This window comes from Gigantopelta aegis, chromosome 7 (assembly GCF_016097555.1).
Source record: "Gigantopelta aegis isolate Gae_Host chromosome 7, Gae_host_genome, whole genome shotgun sequence".
Classification (NCBI taxonomy): domain Eukaryota; kingdom Metazoa; phylum Mollusca; class Gastropoda; order Neomphalida; family Peltospiridae; genus Gigantopelta; species Gigantopelta aegis.
Genome location: NC_054705.1, coordinates 20,522,561 through 20,537,299, shown reverse-complemented (window position 1 = coordinate 20,537,299; position 14,739 = coordinate 20,522,561). Strand labels below are relative to the sequence as shown.

The window sequence follows — 14,739 nt, the reverse complement described above, 5'->3', positions numbered from 1 at the left end:
AACAATACATCACACCAAAGCTGTGTCATCAGGTATTGTATTTTAAACTGTGGTACAGCGCTCGCTTGATGCGCATTCGGTTTGGGATCGATCCCCGTGAGTGGGCCCATTGGGCTATTTCTCGTTCCAGCCAGTGTTCCACGACTGGCATATCAAAGGCTGTGGTATGTGCTATCCTGTCTGTGGGATGGTGCATATAAAAGATACCTTGATACTTATGGAAAAAATATGGCGGGTTTCCTCTCTAAAACTATATTTCAAAATTACCGAACGTTTGACATCCAATAGCCGATTATTAACAAATCAATGTGCTCTAGTGGTGTTGTTATAAAAAAAACTGTTTGTTATAAGTTCATTATATTCATGAAATCATATCAAGCAATAAATTGAATGCTCCATTACAAAATGCCCAGCCAGTGCTCCACAACTGGTGTAACAAAGGCCGTGGAATGTACTATCCTGTCTGTGGGATGGTGCATATAAAAGATCCCTTGCTGCTAATCGAAAAGAGTAGCCCATGAAGTGGCGACAGCGGGTTTCCTCTCTCAATATCTGTGTGGTCCTAAACCATGTCTGACCCCATATAACCTTATTTAAAATGTGTTGAGTGCACCTTTAAATAAAATATTTCCTCCCTCCCTCCATTACAAAATGCTCTTGATATTAAATGCTCCATAACAAAATTTCTTGATATTAATTCAAGTAAGAAAATAAATGCTCCTTTTGAAACAGATCATGAATTAAACAATTTAATGAACGAAAGAAATGTTTTATTTAATGACACTCAACACATTTTATTTACGGTTATATGGCGTCAAAACAATTTAATGAATGTTCCATTGTGAAAAAAACTTTTATTAATCAAAACAATAAATGCTGTATATTACAAAAGTTCATGACAATAATTAAAGCAATATACCTAATGTTCCTTGCTTAAAAAAAAAAGTCCATGAATTAATTAATATCAAGGAATATATAATGAATGTTCCATTACAAAATGTTCATGAAAATTGTATCAAGCAAACCAATAAGTCAGCACAATACAGTGAATATTCCTTGCTAAACGATTTCATGAAAATCCTTTCAAGCAAATATCAAGCAGTTTTTTGTTTTTTTAATTATTGTCTTCCAAACGTCCATGACAGCAATTCAAGCAATGCAATGACAGCAGTTCAAGGGAGGATCCAGGAAACATTTTAGGGAGGGGACCAAGGTAAAAGGGCAAATGGAGCAACTCCCTGAAAAGGGCACTTCAATGAAAATTGTAAATAAATTCTTCAAAAAGGGGCACTTTAATTCTTTAGGGGGAGGGACAGGGCCAGGAAACATTTTAGGGAGGGGACCAAGGGCAAAAGGGTACATTGAGCAACTCCCTGAAAAGGGCAGTTCAGTGAAAATTGTAAATAAATTCTTCAAAAAGGGGCACTTTATTTTTTTTTAGGGGGAGGGACAGGTCCCCCTGGTCCCCACCCACGGATCTGCCCTTGCAGTTGCCAAACAATATAATGAAAGATTCCTTTATATTTATATTTAAAAAGATATATATATATAATAATAATAATAATAATAATAATAATAAAATAGCCTGCAAAACCACTGTCTATTCCAAAGCTTCATATGACAGTCTCGTTCCAGCCAGAGCACCACAACTGGTATATCAAAGGTTGTGGTATGTACTACCCTGTCTGTGGGATGGTGCATATAATAGATCAAAAAGAGTAGCCCATGAAGTGGCAACAGCAGGTTTCCTCTCTCAATATCTGTGTGGTCCTTAACCATATGTCTGACACCACATAACCGTAAATAAAATGTGTTGAGTGCATCGTTAAATAAAACATTTCTTTCATATGATAGCAATTCAAGAAATCTAATGAAAGTTTCCATTGTGAGCTGCTCTTATTTAAAAAAACATTTAATAAATTTAAAAAATAATAATAATAAAATAAAATAAAAATAAAAATTGTCTGTTCCAAACTGCATGACAGCAATTCAAGGAATCTAATGAAAACAGTTATTATATCAAGCAATATAATGAAAGATTCCATTATTAGCTGCTATTAAAGGGACATACCCTAGTTTCAACCCGTGAAAATTAACACTAAGTTTTTTTTATCTACAAACCTGTAACACATTTGGATAAAGTTACAAATGAGTGAAACATGAGTCTGTGACTTTGAAATGGTGAAATACCCTCTTATAATAGACTAAAACTCGACTCCATAACTATTACTTCTCAGACACACATGCATTTTTAAAAATATGAGAAATGCATTTTGTGATATTAAAAACACCAGGATGACCAAAAATACTTCGAATGTACAGACATTGATAATCTAAGCAATAAAATCTAAGTAAAGTATGATTTAAGTTATCAAAAACAGTTATAATAGTCAAAAATATAAGTTAGTGTTTAAAAACTAGGGTATGTTCCTTTTAACAATTTTGTCCGTTCCAAAAGTTCATGACAGCAATTCAAGCTCCCCTTTCTCTCTTTAACAAACTACATTTATATAATGAAAGATTCCTTTATGAGCTGCTATTCTTTAAAAAAAAAAAAAACAGTTGTTTGTTCCAAAAGTTCATGACCAGCAATTCAAGCCATCCAATGAATGCTCCCCTTTCTCTCTGAGTCTGATATATACAAATATGGTTCCAGCACGTCTGTCGTGGCCACCGCTTCATGTTTGTTCAGTCATAGCTTTTAATGTAGTCATGATGAAGAGGTTCTTGGTTGGTTTTATTCCACTCTGGATTTACTCGACTCATGTGTTCTTCTAGCAGGGCGATACATTCCTGCTGGTCAAATCTTTTGGCATCATCCAGTGGAGTGAATCCCCATCTGAAATTCAAAAACAATTTTAAACTTTCTTAAGCATATGAGATGAGGGATCTAGGAGTCTACTCCCCCCCACACATCCACACTCACTGGCCTCCACTTTTAGGCAGTGCGCCATTTCATGAAACGATTTTAGAACTAAGATCACATTAAGTGTATAAGTAAGGAAAGAAAATGTTTTATTTAACGACGCACTCAACACATTTTATTTTATGGATATATGGCGTCAGACATATGGTTAAGGACCACACAGATATTGAGAGGAAAAACCCGCTGTCACCACTTCATGGGCTACTCTTTTCGATTAGCAGCAAGGGATCTTTAATATGCATCATCCCACAGACAGGATAGTACATCCCATGGCCTTTGATATACCAGTCATAGTGCACTGGCTGGAATGAGATCGATCATAGACCGACCGCGCATCAAGCAGACGCTTTACCACTGGGCTACGTCCCCCGCCCTGTATTCAGAGGATGATGCACCTTTAAGAGAGATATTGTTAGTATTCAGAGGATGATATACCTTTAAGAGAGATATTGTTAGTATTCAGAGGATGATGCACCTTTAAGAGAGATATTGTTAGTATTCAGAGGATGATGCACCTTTAAGAGAGATATTGTTAGTATTCAGAGGATGATGCACCTTTAAGAGAGATATTGTTAGTATTCAGAGGATGATGTACCTTTAAGAGAGATATTGTTAGTATTCAGAGGATGATATTGTTAGTATTCAGAGGATGATATACCTTTAAGAGAGATATTGTTAGTATTCAGAGGATGATGCACCTTTAAGAGAGATATTGTTAGTATTCAGAGGATGATGCACATTTAAGAGAGATATTGTTTGTATTCAGAGGATGGTGCACCTTTAAGGGAGATATGTTTTGTATTCAGAGGATGGTGCACCTTTAAGAGAGAGATTTTTTTGTATTCAGAGAATGGTGCACCTTTAAGAGAGATATTTTTTGTATTCAGAGGATGGTGCACCTTTAAGAGAGATATTGTTTACTGCCTACCTGTCAACTGAGAATGCATTGGCCTTGCACTTGTCAAGGAGGAATTTAACGGACACCACGTGACCTTCCGCCGCTGCGACATGCAGTGCTGTCCTTCCATCATAGTCAGCTTCCGACATGTCCATCCCAGACAGAGCGTACCTGTAAAAAGAAAAAAAAAAAGGTTTTTATTTCATTCGGCCTCACCCAAAATTTATATTGAAATGTTTGTTCAGTATCATGATGCAATTTATTATATACTATGTCCAATAGATATTTGCATACATAAAATTTGAATAATTTGATAAATATTGTTGTTATTCGAAGAGAACCAATTTAGAAACCACCTTACAAACACTTTGCATGTATCAAAAAGTGTATTGTCATGTTTAGATGTTGAACTTCATGGAACGTTCATATCCAACCATACCATTTGTCGTTTTTCTATCAAACAATTTCAAGACTTGTAAAATGTCTTTTGGACATCAGTATACACAATTCTAAAATATTAAATATAATTTGCTAACTTCTTTGAGTGGTCACATCGCCATTGCAGGGGACAATATTTAGAAATCTGAGGTAACCGGAAGTCGGTTCACGTGGTTTTTACCTAGGTAATCAATTGTTCGGTTACGTGAATTATATTTGCATAACCCATGGGTTATCTGATCGGTTACCTCAAAATTACGTTGAAATTATATTTTAAATACATAGTTTTTAGCTGAAACATAAAGTTAAAACAAATACAAAAGAAAACATTTTACAAAACTTTGAAACTCAGGACGCCTGTAGATGCATTTTTTAAAATCTTTTTTCGAGTCAATTTTAAAAGGTCTATTTTATAGAACAATTACAGACAGCCTCAACCTATTCCCGGATTTTGTTTTTGAATTACGCACGTGCGTACTGTGCGTAATGGGCGGTACGCCTTTGAAATAGATAAATACTCATTTGTAGGGATTCCTTTTTGCAATTTGCGGTGGCTATGCTACTTTCACTTCATCGATGGTACTTATATACTTTGGATTCCTGTTTACGTTAAAACTGTTTTTAACATATATAAAATTATAGCCAATCCAATAGTATGTCTACATATATTCCTTTAGAGATAAAATAGCAGCAGAAAATTTAGCTGTCCCAAGCGGTCCGAGCACATTTCTTTAAAACTGTTTTAAAACTGTAGACTGGTCGCAAGTTACAACTGTTGCAATATAACGTTGTTTACTGGTTTGCTGCACATCAAGTATCTAAAAATCAGTCTAAAACATTTGTCAGAATACCAGTAGTATGTCTGCATGAATAAACTTCCTGTAATCGTGAAGTTTGCAAGTTTTAATTTCTGAACGTTTACAGGTCATGACGTAACCGATTTGCGGTTCCTGTAAATTTAATTTTGCGTAACCGACACGCGAACAGAACGGCGGTTCGCATGAAATATTGTGCCCTGCATTGTAGACAAAGCAGTGACTATTAGCCACACCTTTACCTTCTTTAAACTGTCATATAATTTTTTATTGTAGGCGGAGTAGAATGAACATTAGCCACTCTTACTTTGAGTTTGTAGGTGGAGTAAAGTGAAAATTAGCCACACCCATAACAACTGACAGCTCTTGCTTCACTGTTGTAGACTGAATATTAGCCACGCCCTTATTTTCCTCCTAAATGCTGTCACATCACCATTGTAGACAGAGTATCTAGTGAATATTAGCCACGCCCTTAATTATCTCCTGAGACCTGTCACATCACCATTGTAGGAGTAGACTGAATATTTGCCGCACACTTAATTAACTCGAGAGCTGTCACATCAACAATGAAGGCGGAATTGATTGAATATTAGCCACGCCCTTAATTACCTCCTAAAAGCTGTCAGGTCACCATTGTAGGCAGAGTATCTAATGAATATTAGCCAGACCCTTAATTAACTCCTGAGAGTTGTCACATCACAATTGTAGGAGGAGTAGACTGAATATTAGCCACGCCCTTAATTACCTCCTGATAGCTGTCACGTCACCATTGTAGGAGGACTAGAATGAATATTAGCCACGCCCTTAATTACCTCCTTATAGCTGTCACATCACCATTGTAGGAGGAGTAGAATGAATATTAGCCACACCCTTAATTACCCCCTCAGAGCTGTCACATCACCATTGTAGGAGGAGTAGACTGAATATTTGCCACACACTTAATTACCTCCTGAGAGCTGTCACATCACCATTGTAGGAGGAGTAGAATGAATATTAGCCACCTGCCCTTAATTACCTCCTGATAGCTGTCACATCACCATTACTAGGAGGAGTAGAAAATGAATATTTTAGCCACGCACTACTTAATTACCAGTCCTGTATAGAAATTGCACTGTCACATCACCATTGTAGGTGTGAGTGAAAATGTACAAGCAATGAATATCTAGCCCATGAGCCGCCTATTGTTTACACTGTGCCGCCCCTAATATACATTAAGGGTTTTTTATAGCTGTGCACAGTCACTCCATTGTAGGAGAGTACTTGCACCCCAGTAGATTAACTGCCTAGGTTGAATTGATTTAGTATACACCCTTTTTAATGTACCCCACCACCACACACGCACAAAAATTCCAACATGTCACATCACCCCCTGGATTGTAGGAGTAGTGGACTGCAACAGATATTTTCGCCATCATCACTTAATTACCTCCTTGGCAGAGCTGTCACATCACCATATGTAGGAGGCAGGCCTAGACTGAATATTTGCTGTGACTGACACACACTTATATTACCTCCTGAGAGCTGTCACAGGCCTACCTACAAACACAAGGTCACACTATAGTGTGAGGCGGAGTAACAAACAAGATTATATAGACTTGGCAACCCTACCATGGACTGAATTTACCACCTGTCTGACTCTATATAGGGTCTTCCTTCTCGGTTCTGTGATGCTGGCAGGCAGGCCTTGTCGGTAGTCACTATATATAGTGGAAGTTGAACACATTGTACCTATATATAGTCCTACAATAAACACGATCAATAATAATGTCAAATTTGGTATCACTACTTTTCTTTTCTGAGAGTTAAAGGCAGGCCTTTGCAAAGGCATTTTTTGTCAATATGTTTCTGTGATTGACTAGGTACCTACAACACAAGGTGGGTGAGTGTACTGCACTACTCAAAATAATTTGTCACTAATACAGTGGAAATGTATGGAGAAATTGCACTCAAGAATATGCAGGGGCAGCACAGACGGTATGGCCATACCACTTTTGTTTGTGTGTGTGTCGGGGTTATATTTGTTATATCTGTGAAAATGTCCTTACAAGCAATTTGAAAGGTGAGTCTTGCAACCATGAGCCGTACCACTATTGTTTACACTGTGCCGCCCCTAATATAATAAGGGTTTTTGGCAGGCAGGCAGGCCTAAAACATATTTTCACTACAACGTCAAATGGGGTGCATGTTCTGTGAGTAAAGGCACTCCAATATTCATTATATACAGTGGAAATGTGCAGAGTACTTGGCACCCCAGCACATGGGTCATTTGTCAACTGCCTAGGTTGATATTGATTCTGTGATAGTATACAAACTGTAATTTCTTAACTTTTTAATGTAATTTGTTTAAAAAACAAACAAATACAACCACCACCACACACACACACAAATTCCAACATGTACCGACCTCGGCAAACTGGATTCCCCTGGAGCTGTTTCCGTATTGGTCGAGTGGTGGAGACCAGCAACAGATGCCCATTACGTTCGGAACGACGATCATCACCGAACCAGCCACTCCAGACTTGGCAGGCAGGCCTACCTACAAACAAAAGGTGGGTCATTTGTCACTATATATAGTTCTGTGATGTCTTGGCAAGCAGGCCTACCTACAAACACAAGGTGGGTCATTTGTCACTATATATAGTTCTGTGATTGGCTTGGCAGGCAGGCCTACCTATAAACACAAGGTGGGTCATTTGTCTCTATATATAGTTCTGTGATTGGCTTGGCAGGCAGGCCTACCTACAAACACAAGGTGGGTCATTTGTCACTATATATAGTTCTGTGATTGTCTTGCCAGGCAGGCCTACCTACAAACACAAGGTGGGTCATTTGTCACTATATATAGTTCTGTGATTGACTTGGCAGACAGGCCTACCTACAAACACAAGATGTGTCATTTGTCACTATATATAGTTATGTGATATCTTGGCAGGCAGGCCTACCTACAAACACAAGGGGGGTCATTTGTCACTATATATAGTTCCGTGATGTCTTGCCAGGCAGGCCTACCTACTAACACAAGGTGGGTCATTTGTCACTATATATAGTTCTGTGATTGACTTGGCAGGCAGGCCTACCTACAAACACAAGGTGGGGCATTTGTCACTATATATAGTTCTGTGATGACTTGGCAGACAGGCCTACCTACAAACACAAGATGGGTCATTTGTCACTATATATAGTTCTGTGATTGACTTGGCAGGCAGGCAGGCCTACAAACACAAGGTGGGTCATTTGTCACTATATATAGTTCTGTGATTGGCTTGGCAGGCAGGCCTACCTACAAACACAAGGTGGGTCATTTCTCACTATATATAGTTCTGTGATTGGCTTGCCAGGCAGGCCTACCTACAAACACAAGGTGGGTCATTTGTCACTATATATAGTTCTGTGATTGACTTGGCAGACAGGCCTACCTACAAATACAAGATGGGTCATTTGTCACTATATATAGTTCTGTGATTGACTTGGCAGGCAGGCAGGCCTACAAACACAAGGTGAGTCATTTGTCACTATATATAGTTCTGTGATATCTTGGCAGGCAGGCCTACCTACAAACACAAGGGGGGGGAGGGGGGTCATTTGTCACTATATATAGTTCCGTGATGTCTTGCCAGGCAGGCCTACCTACTAACACAAGGTGGGTCATTTGTCACTATATATAGTTCTGTGATGACTTTGCAGGCAGGCCTACCTACAAACACAAGATGGGTCATTTGTCACTATATATAGTTCTGTGATTGACTTGGCAGGCAGGCAGGCCTACAAACACAAGGTGAGTCATTTGTCACTATATATATAGTTCTGTGATTGACTTGGCAGGCAGGCCTACCTACTAACACAAGGTTGGTCATTTGTCACTATATATAGTTCTGTGATTGGCTTGGCAGGCAGGCCTACCTATAAACACAAGGTGGGTCATTTGTCTCTATATATAGTTCTGTGATTGGCTTGGCAGGCAGGCCTACCTACAAACACAAGGTGGGTCATTTGTCACTATATATAGTTCTGTGATTGGCTTGGCAGGCAGGCCTACCTACAAACACAAGGTGGGTCATTTGTCACTATATATAGTTCTGTGATTGACTTGGCAGACAGGCCTACCTACAAACACAAGATGTGTCATTTGTCACTATATATAGTTATGTGATATCTTGGCAGGCAGGCCTACCTACAAACACAAGGGGGGTCATTTGTCACTATATATAGTTCCGTGATGTCTTGCCAGGCAGGCCTACCTACTAACACAAGGTGGGTCATTTGTCACTATATATAGTTCTGTGATGACTTGGCAGACAGGCCTACCTACAAACACAAGATGGGTCATTTGTCACTATATATAGTTCTGTGATTGACTTGGCAGGCAGGCAGGCCTACAAACACAAGGTGAGTCATTTGTCACTATATATAGTTCTCTGATTGATTTGGCAGGCAGGCCTACCTACAAACACAAGATGTGTCATTTGTCACTATATATAGTTATGTGATATCTTGGCAGGCAGGCCTACCTACAAACACAAGGGGGGTCATTTGTCACTATATATAGTTCCGTGATGTCTTGCCAGGCAGGCCTACCTACTAACACAAGGTGGGTCATTTGTCACTATATATAGTTCTGTGATGACTTGGCAGGCAGGCCTACCTACAAATACAAGATGGGTCATTTGTCACTATATATAGTTCTGTGATTGACTTGGCAGGCAGGCAGGCCTACAAACACAAGGTGAGTCATTTGTCACTATATATAGTTCTCTGATTGATTTGGCAGGCAGGCCTACCTACAAACACAAGGTGAGTCATTTGTCACTATATATAGTTCTGTGATTGATTTGGCAGGAATGCCTACCTACAAACACAAGGTGGGTTATTTGTCACCAAAGGCACATCCAATGAATGAATAAATGAATGAATGAATGAATGAATGACACCCCAGAACAAAAAATACCTCAACTATTGGATGTGAAACAATAGTAAAGTTGGATCTAAGGCTAGCGCTGATCCAAAGCAAGGGCAGACTAAACCTAGGGTACTTGGTCTGCAGTCTGCATTTGTCACATGATTAAACATCCATAGTATGCATTTCTCAAGGGACTAAAAACCTGAATTTGTCACATGACTAAACCTCAACATTTGTAACATGACTAAACCTCCATAGTCCATAGGCTGCAATCCACACCTGTCGTATAAACTAAACCTCTACAGTCTGCATTTGTTGTGTAAGAAAACATACATTTGTCATGTGACTAAACATTGATAGCATGAAGTCCATATTTGTTGACTAAATGACTTGTAATGTTCAGTCTTATGTTAACATTTTACAACAAAAGGAAGAAAATGGTTTATTTAACGACACACTCAACACATTTTATTTACGGTTATATGGCATCGGATACTGAGAGAGGAAACCTACTGTCGCCACTTCATGGGCTACTCTTTTCGATTAGCAGCAAGGGATCATTTATATGCACCATCCCACAGACAGGATAGTACATACCACAGCCTTTGAATTAGCAGTCTTGGTTCACTGGCTGGAAAGAGAAATAATTTTACAACAAACCCTCATAGTCTGCAATTTGTATTACGTCTGTCACATGACAAAGTTAGATTGACAGAAAATACATTGATGCGCAGAAATTAGTTTTCCAATGAAGACGCTTATAGATTTTAATTATCAATATGTCACAGTTATAACAGAGGTGGATTTAGGGGGGAGCCCCAGGGGCCTGGGCACCCCATAAAGTTTGCGACAGTTATAATTTTATTATATATATATATTTTTTTAATTCTATCCCCTTGCAAACCTCCCCTAAAATTACCTTGGCATTCCACATCATGTCATTGGGGGTCCCCTAAATGGATTTTTCTGGACCTGCCTCTGACAAATATGGGCCTCTGGCAAGTGCTCTAGCCAGTGGCGGATCCAGAAAATTGATTTAGGGGGGTCCTAATGACATGAGGCGGAATGCTAATGGAACTTTGGGGGAGGTTTGAAGGGAATTGTAAATATTTTTTAATTAATATATAATAAAATTATAACTGTCGCAAAATGTAGGGGGGGGGGGCGAGACCCTCCCCCCCCCCCCCCCCCCCCCCAGATCCGCCTCTGCTAGCTACCACTAAGCTACATAAAAGTGTTTAAACCTTAAAGGCGAACTGGCCCGAGTAGTCGTACATTCCACAGGAATGCATCAAGGACAGCGTGTTTCGGACGGCATCTGAGTTGAGAATCAGGTCGCCCGTCGTCGGGCAGATCCCACCATTGGCAAACGTTGCTGCGGCAACGCTAAGAGACTCGCAGTTGATTTCTGTTGAACAAAGCTGTAGAAACAAAATTATGAAATATTTTAAATAATTAAAGATGTAAAAAAAAATGTAATCCAGTGTTATGTTAATATGATCTCTGTCATGTGAACTGGGCCCATGCTTTTAAAAGGTTTAGAGTCCTGACTCAATCTCTAATGAAAGAAAGAAATGTTTTATTTAACGACGCACTCAACACATTTTACTTACGGTTATATGGCATCACACATATGGTTAAGGACCACACAGATATAGAGAGAGGAAACCTGCTGTCGCCACTTCATGAGCTACTCTTTGCGATTAGCAGCAAGGGATCTGCTATATGCACCATCCCACAGACAGGATAGTATATACCATGGCCTTTGTTACACCAGTTGTGGACCACTGGCTGGAACGAGAAATAGCCCAATGGGTCCACCAACGGGGATCGATCCTGGACTGACCACGCATCAAGCGAACACTTTACCACTGGGCTACGCCCCGCCCCCAATCTCTAATGATGTCACATGTATACAATTGTTTTGGCGTTGTCATGACATTAGAAAGAAAGAAATGTTTTATTTAACAACACACTCAACACATTATTTTACGGTTATATGGCACAAGGGATCTTTTATTTGCACTTCCCACAGGCAGGATAGCACAAACCATGGCCTTTGTTGAACCAGTTATGGATCACTGGTTGGTGCAAGTGGTTTACACCTACCCATTGAGCCTTGCGGAGCACTCACTCAGGGTTTGGAGTCAGTATCTGGATTAAAAATCCCATGCCTCGACTGGGATCCGAACCCAGTACCTACCAGCCTGTAGACCGATGGCCTACCACGACGCCACCGAGGCCGGTGTCTGAGATGAATAATTATCTTACTTGAAAGTAGAAGTCCATCACTTCCATCAGATTAGTTCCCTTCGGGAAACACTGTAAAGAAGAAAAAGAATATAATTAGGTTTTTTACAAGCTGTTAAAGGAACATTCCTGAGTTTGCTGCATTTTTTAAGATGTTATCGACTAACAAAGACTTTTTAACGATTGTAATTACATAACAAATATATTTTTCGGCATACAATATTAGTGGCTGTATATTAAGCGTGTTTCTGATCGTTCTAATACTTGTACTAGGTTAAATTTTATTTTATTTCCAAAAATAAAATTTTTTTGTACATACGAAATTATCTGAAGATAAAATCCAGTTTGGGCTTCTTACAAATATTAAGGTGACCAGAAACACATTGAATATACAGACACTGGTATTCTAAACCAGAAAATATATTTCATATGTACATGTAAGTTTAATCGCAGAAATATTTTATTAGTCAGAAACATCTTACAATGCAGAAAACTAAGGAATGTCCCTTTAATTACATAGGGCTGAATTTACAAAATGTTTTTTCTTAAACATGGGTATACAATGGCGTAGCCAGCATGAGGCAGACGGGGTGCTTGCCTCTTTTGGAATTTCCCCAGATTTATTTTATTTTTCCATTGACATTGACATTTATTCAACTGGTGTAACAAAGGTTGTGGTATGTACTATCCTGTCTGTGGGATGGTGCATATAAAAGATCCCTTGCTGCTAATCTAAAAGAGTAGCCCATGATGTGGCAACAGTGGTTTTCAATCTCTCTATATCTATGTGGTCCATAACCATATGTATGACGCCATATAACCGTAAATAAAATGTGATGAGTGCATCATTAAATAAAACATTTACTTCTTTCTGATATTTATTTTACAGGTCTTTCCTCTCTGGCTACCCCCCAGGTATATGTAGTAACATATGTGTTGGACAGAAACAGGCCTTTCAAATTTGGCCCACTATTGTCACCCATGAAGAATTTAACATGTATTTTCTTCGTGCATAGGATTAATATAATACACGTACAACCATTCAAGTAGAATAGAATAGGTGTTTAACGACACCCCTGCAAAAAAAATACATTGTCTATTGGGTGTCAAACTATGGTAAAGGAACTAGATGTAGCATCATTGTATTACCTCCCTTGTTGAAAGAAGAATTATTGTGAGATCTCAACAATCATTTTAGTTTTTCCAGTTTTACCAAGTGAAAAATGATGGTTACCAGGGGCCTAGCTTGGGATTTTCAGGTGGTACGCAGACGTTTTAGGCGATGGAATAAAACGCTATTGGCTATAACCCCCCCCCCCCCCCCCCCCCCCCCATATTTTAATTAAAAAAATTATTTGTAATCTCAGGTGGTAGGCAGCTGCGTACCTGCATATATGGAAGCTAGGCCCCTGGGTAATTCTCAGTTTTATTCAACAAGCAATAAAGAGTTCTCTCCCTTATATTTTAAACAAATAATTGAAAGAAAAAGAAAGAAATGTTTTATTTAACGACGCACTCAACACATTTTATTTACGGTTATATGGCATCAGACATATGGTTAAGGACCACACAGATTTTGAGAGGAAACCCGCTGTCGCCATTACATGGGCTGTGTGGTCCTTAACCATATGTCTGATGCCATATAACCATAAATAAAATGTGTTGAGTGTGTCGTTAATAACACATTTCTTTCTTTTTCCATTTGTACCTTATATGCAATAAAATATGTTTCAATCAATCAAACTACTTAGTTGCCTCCCCCCCACCCCCAACAAAATCTGCTGCAATTTTTAATATGTTATCAACTAAGAGACTTTTTAACGATTGTAATTACATATTAAAAATATTTTTCCGCATAAAATATTAGCAGCTGTATATTAAACATGTTTCTGATCGTTCTAATATGTGTACTAGGTTAAATTTCAGTTTATTTCCTAAAAACCTTTTTTTCGTACGTACGAAATTATTGTAGACAAAATCCAGTTTGGGCTTTATACAAATATTAATATAACCAGAAACACATGTAATATACAGACACTGATATTCTAAACAAAAAAATATATTTAATATGTAAGTTTAATCATAGAAATATTTTATTAGTCAGAAACATCTTACAATGCAGCAAACTCTGGAATGTCCCTTTAATGTCTGAACAATTTATGAGTTCTCTCACCTTATTCTCTCTCAGATAATATCCCAGAGCAAAATTTCTGTCCGCAGTGTCTCGTTCAGACAAGAATCTATATAGAAAAAAAGAAAGGAATGTTGTGAAATGGCACCTCAGCACATTGTTTATAGCTCTGTCCAGTGTAGGTATAGATTTGTGAAACCAGTCTTGGAGGTGTAAGGAAGGAAGGAAGGAAATGTTTTATTTAATGACGCACTCAACACATTTTATTGACGGTTATATGGCATCGGACATATGGTTAAGGACCACACAGATATTGAGGGAAGAAACCCGCTGTCGCCACTTCATGGGCTACTCTTTCCAATTAGCAAGAGATTTTTTATATGC

General features: G+C 38.6%; 1 protein-coding gene across 1 annotated transcript in view; it reads right to left on the bottom strand.

Annotated features, from left to right (window-relative positions):
- Positions 1-2,313: 2,313 nt before the first annotated feature.
- The window catches only part of LOC121377719 (glutaminase kidney isoform, mitochondrial-like), a 52,237-nt gene continuing 39,811 nt past the window's right edge, over positions 2,314-14,739 (bottom strand). The window contains 8 exon segments of the mRNA XM_041505805.1: positions 2,314-2,839; positions 3,855-3,995; positions 5,687-5,725; positions 7,042-7,117; positions 7,472-7,613; positions 11,219-11,395; positions 12,246-12,296; positions 14,398-14,464. Coding sequence (XP_041361739.1) covers positions 2,689-2,839; positions 3,855-3,995; positions 5,687-5,725; positions 7,042-7,117; positions 7,472-7,613; positions 11,219-11,395; positions 12,246-12,296; positions 14,398-14,464 — 844 coding nt within the window. The 3' untranslated portion in view covers positions 2,314-2,688.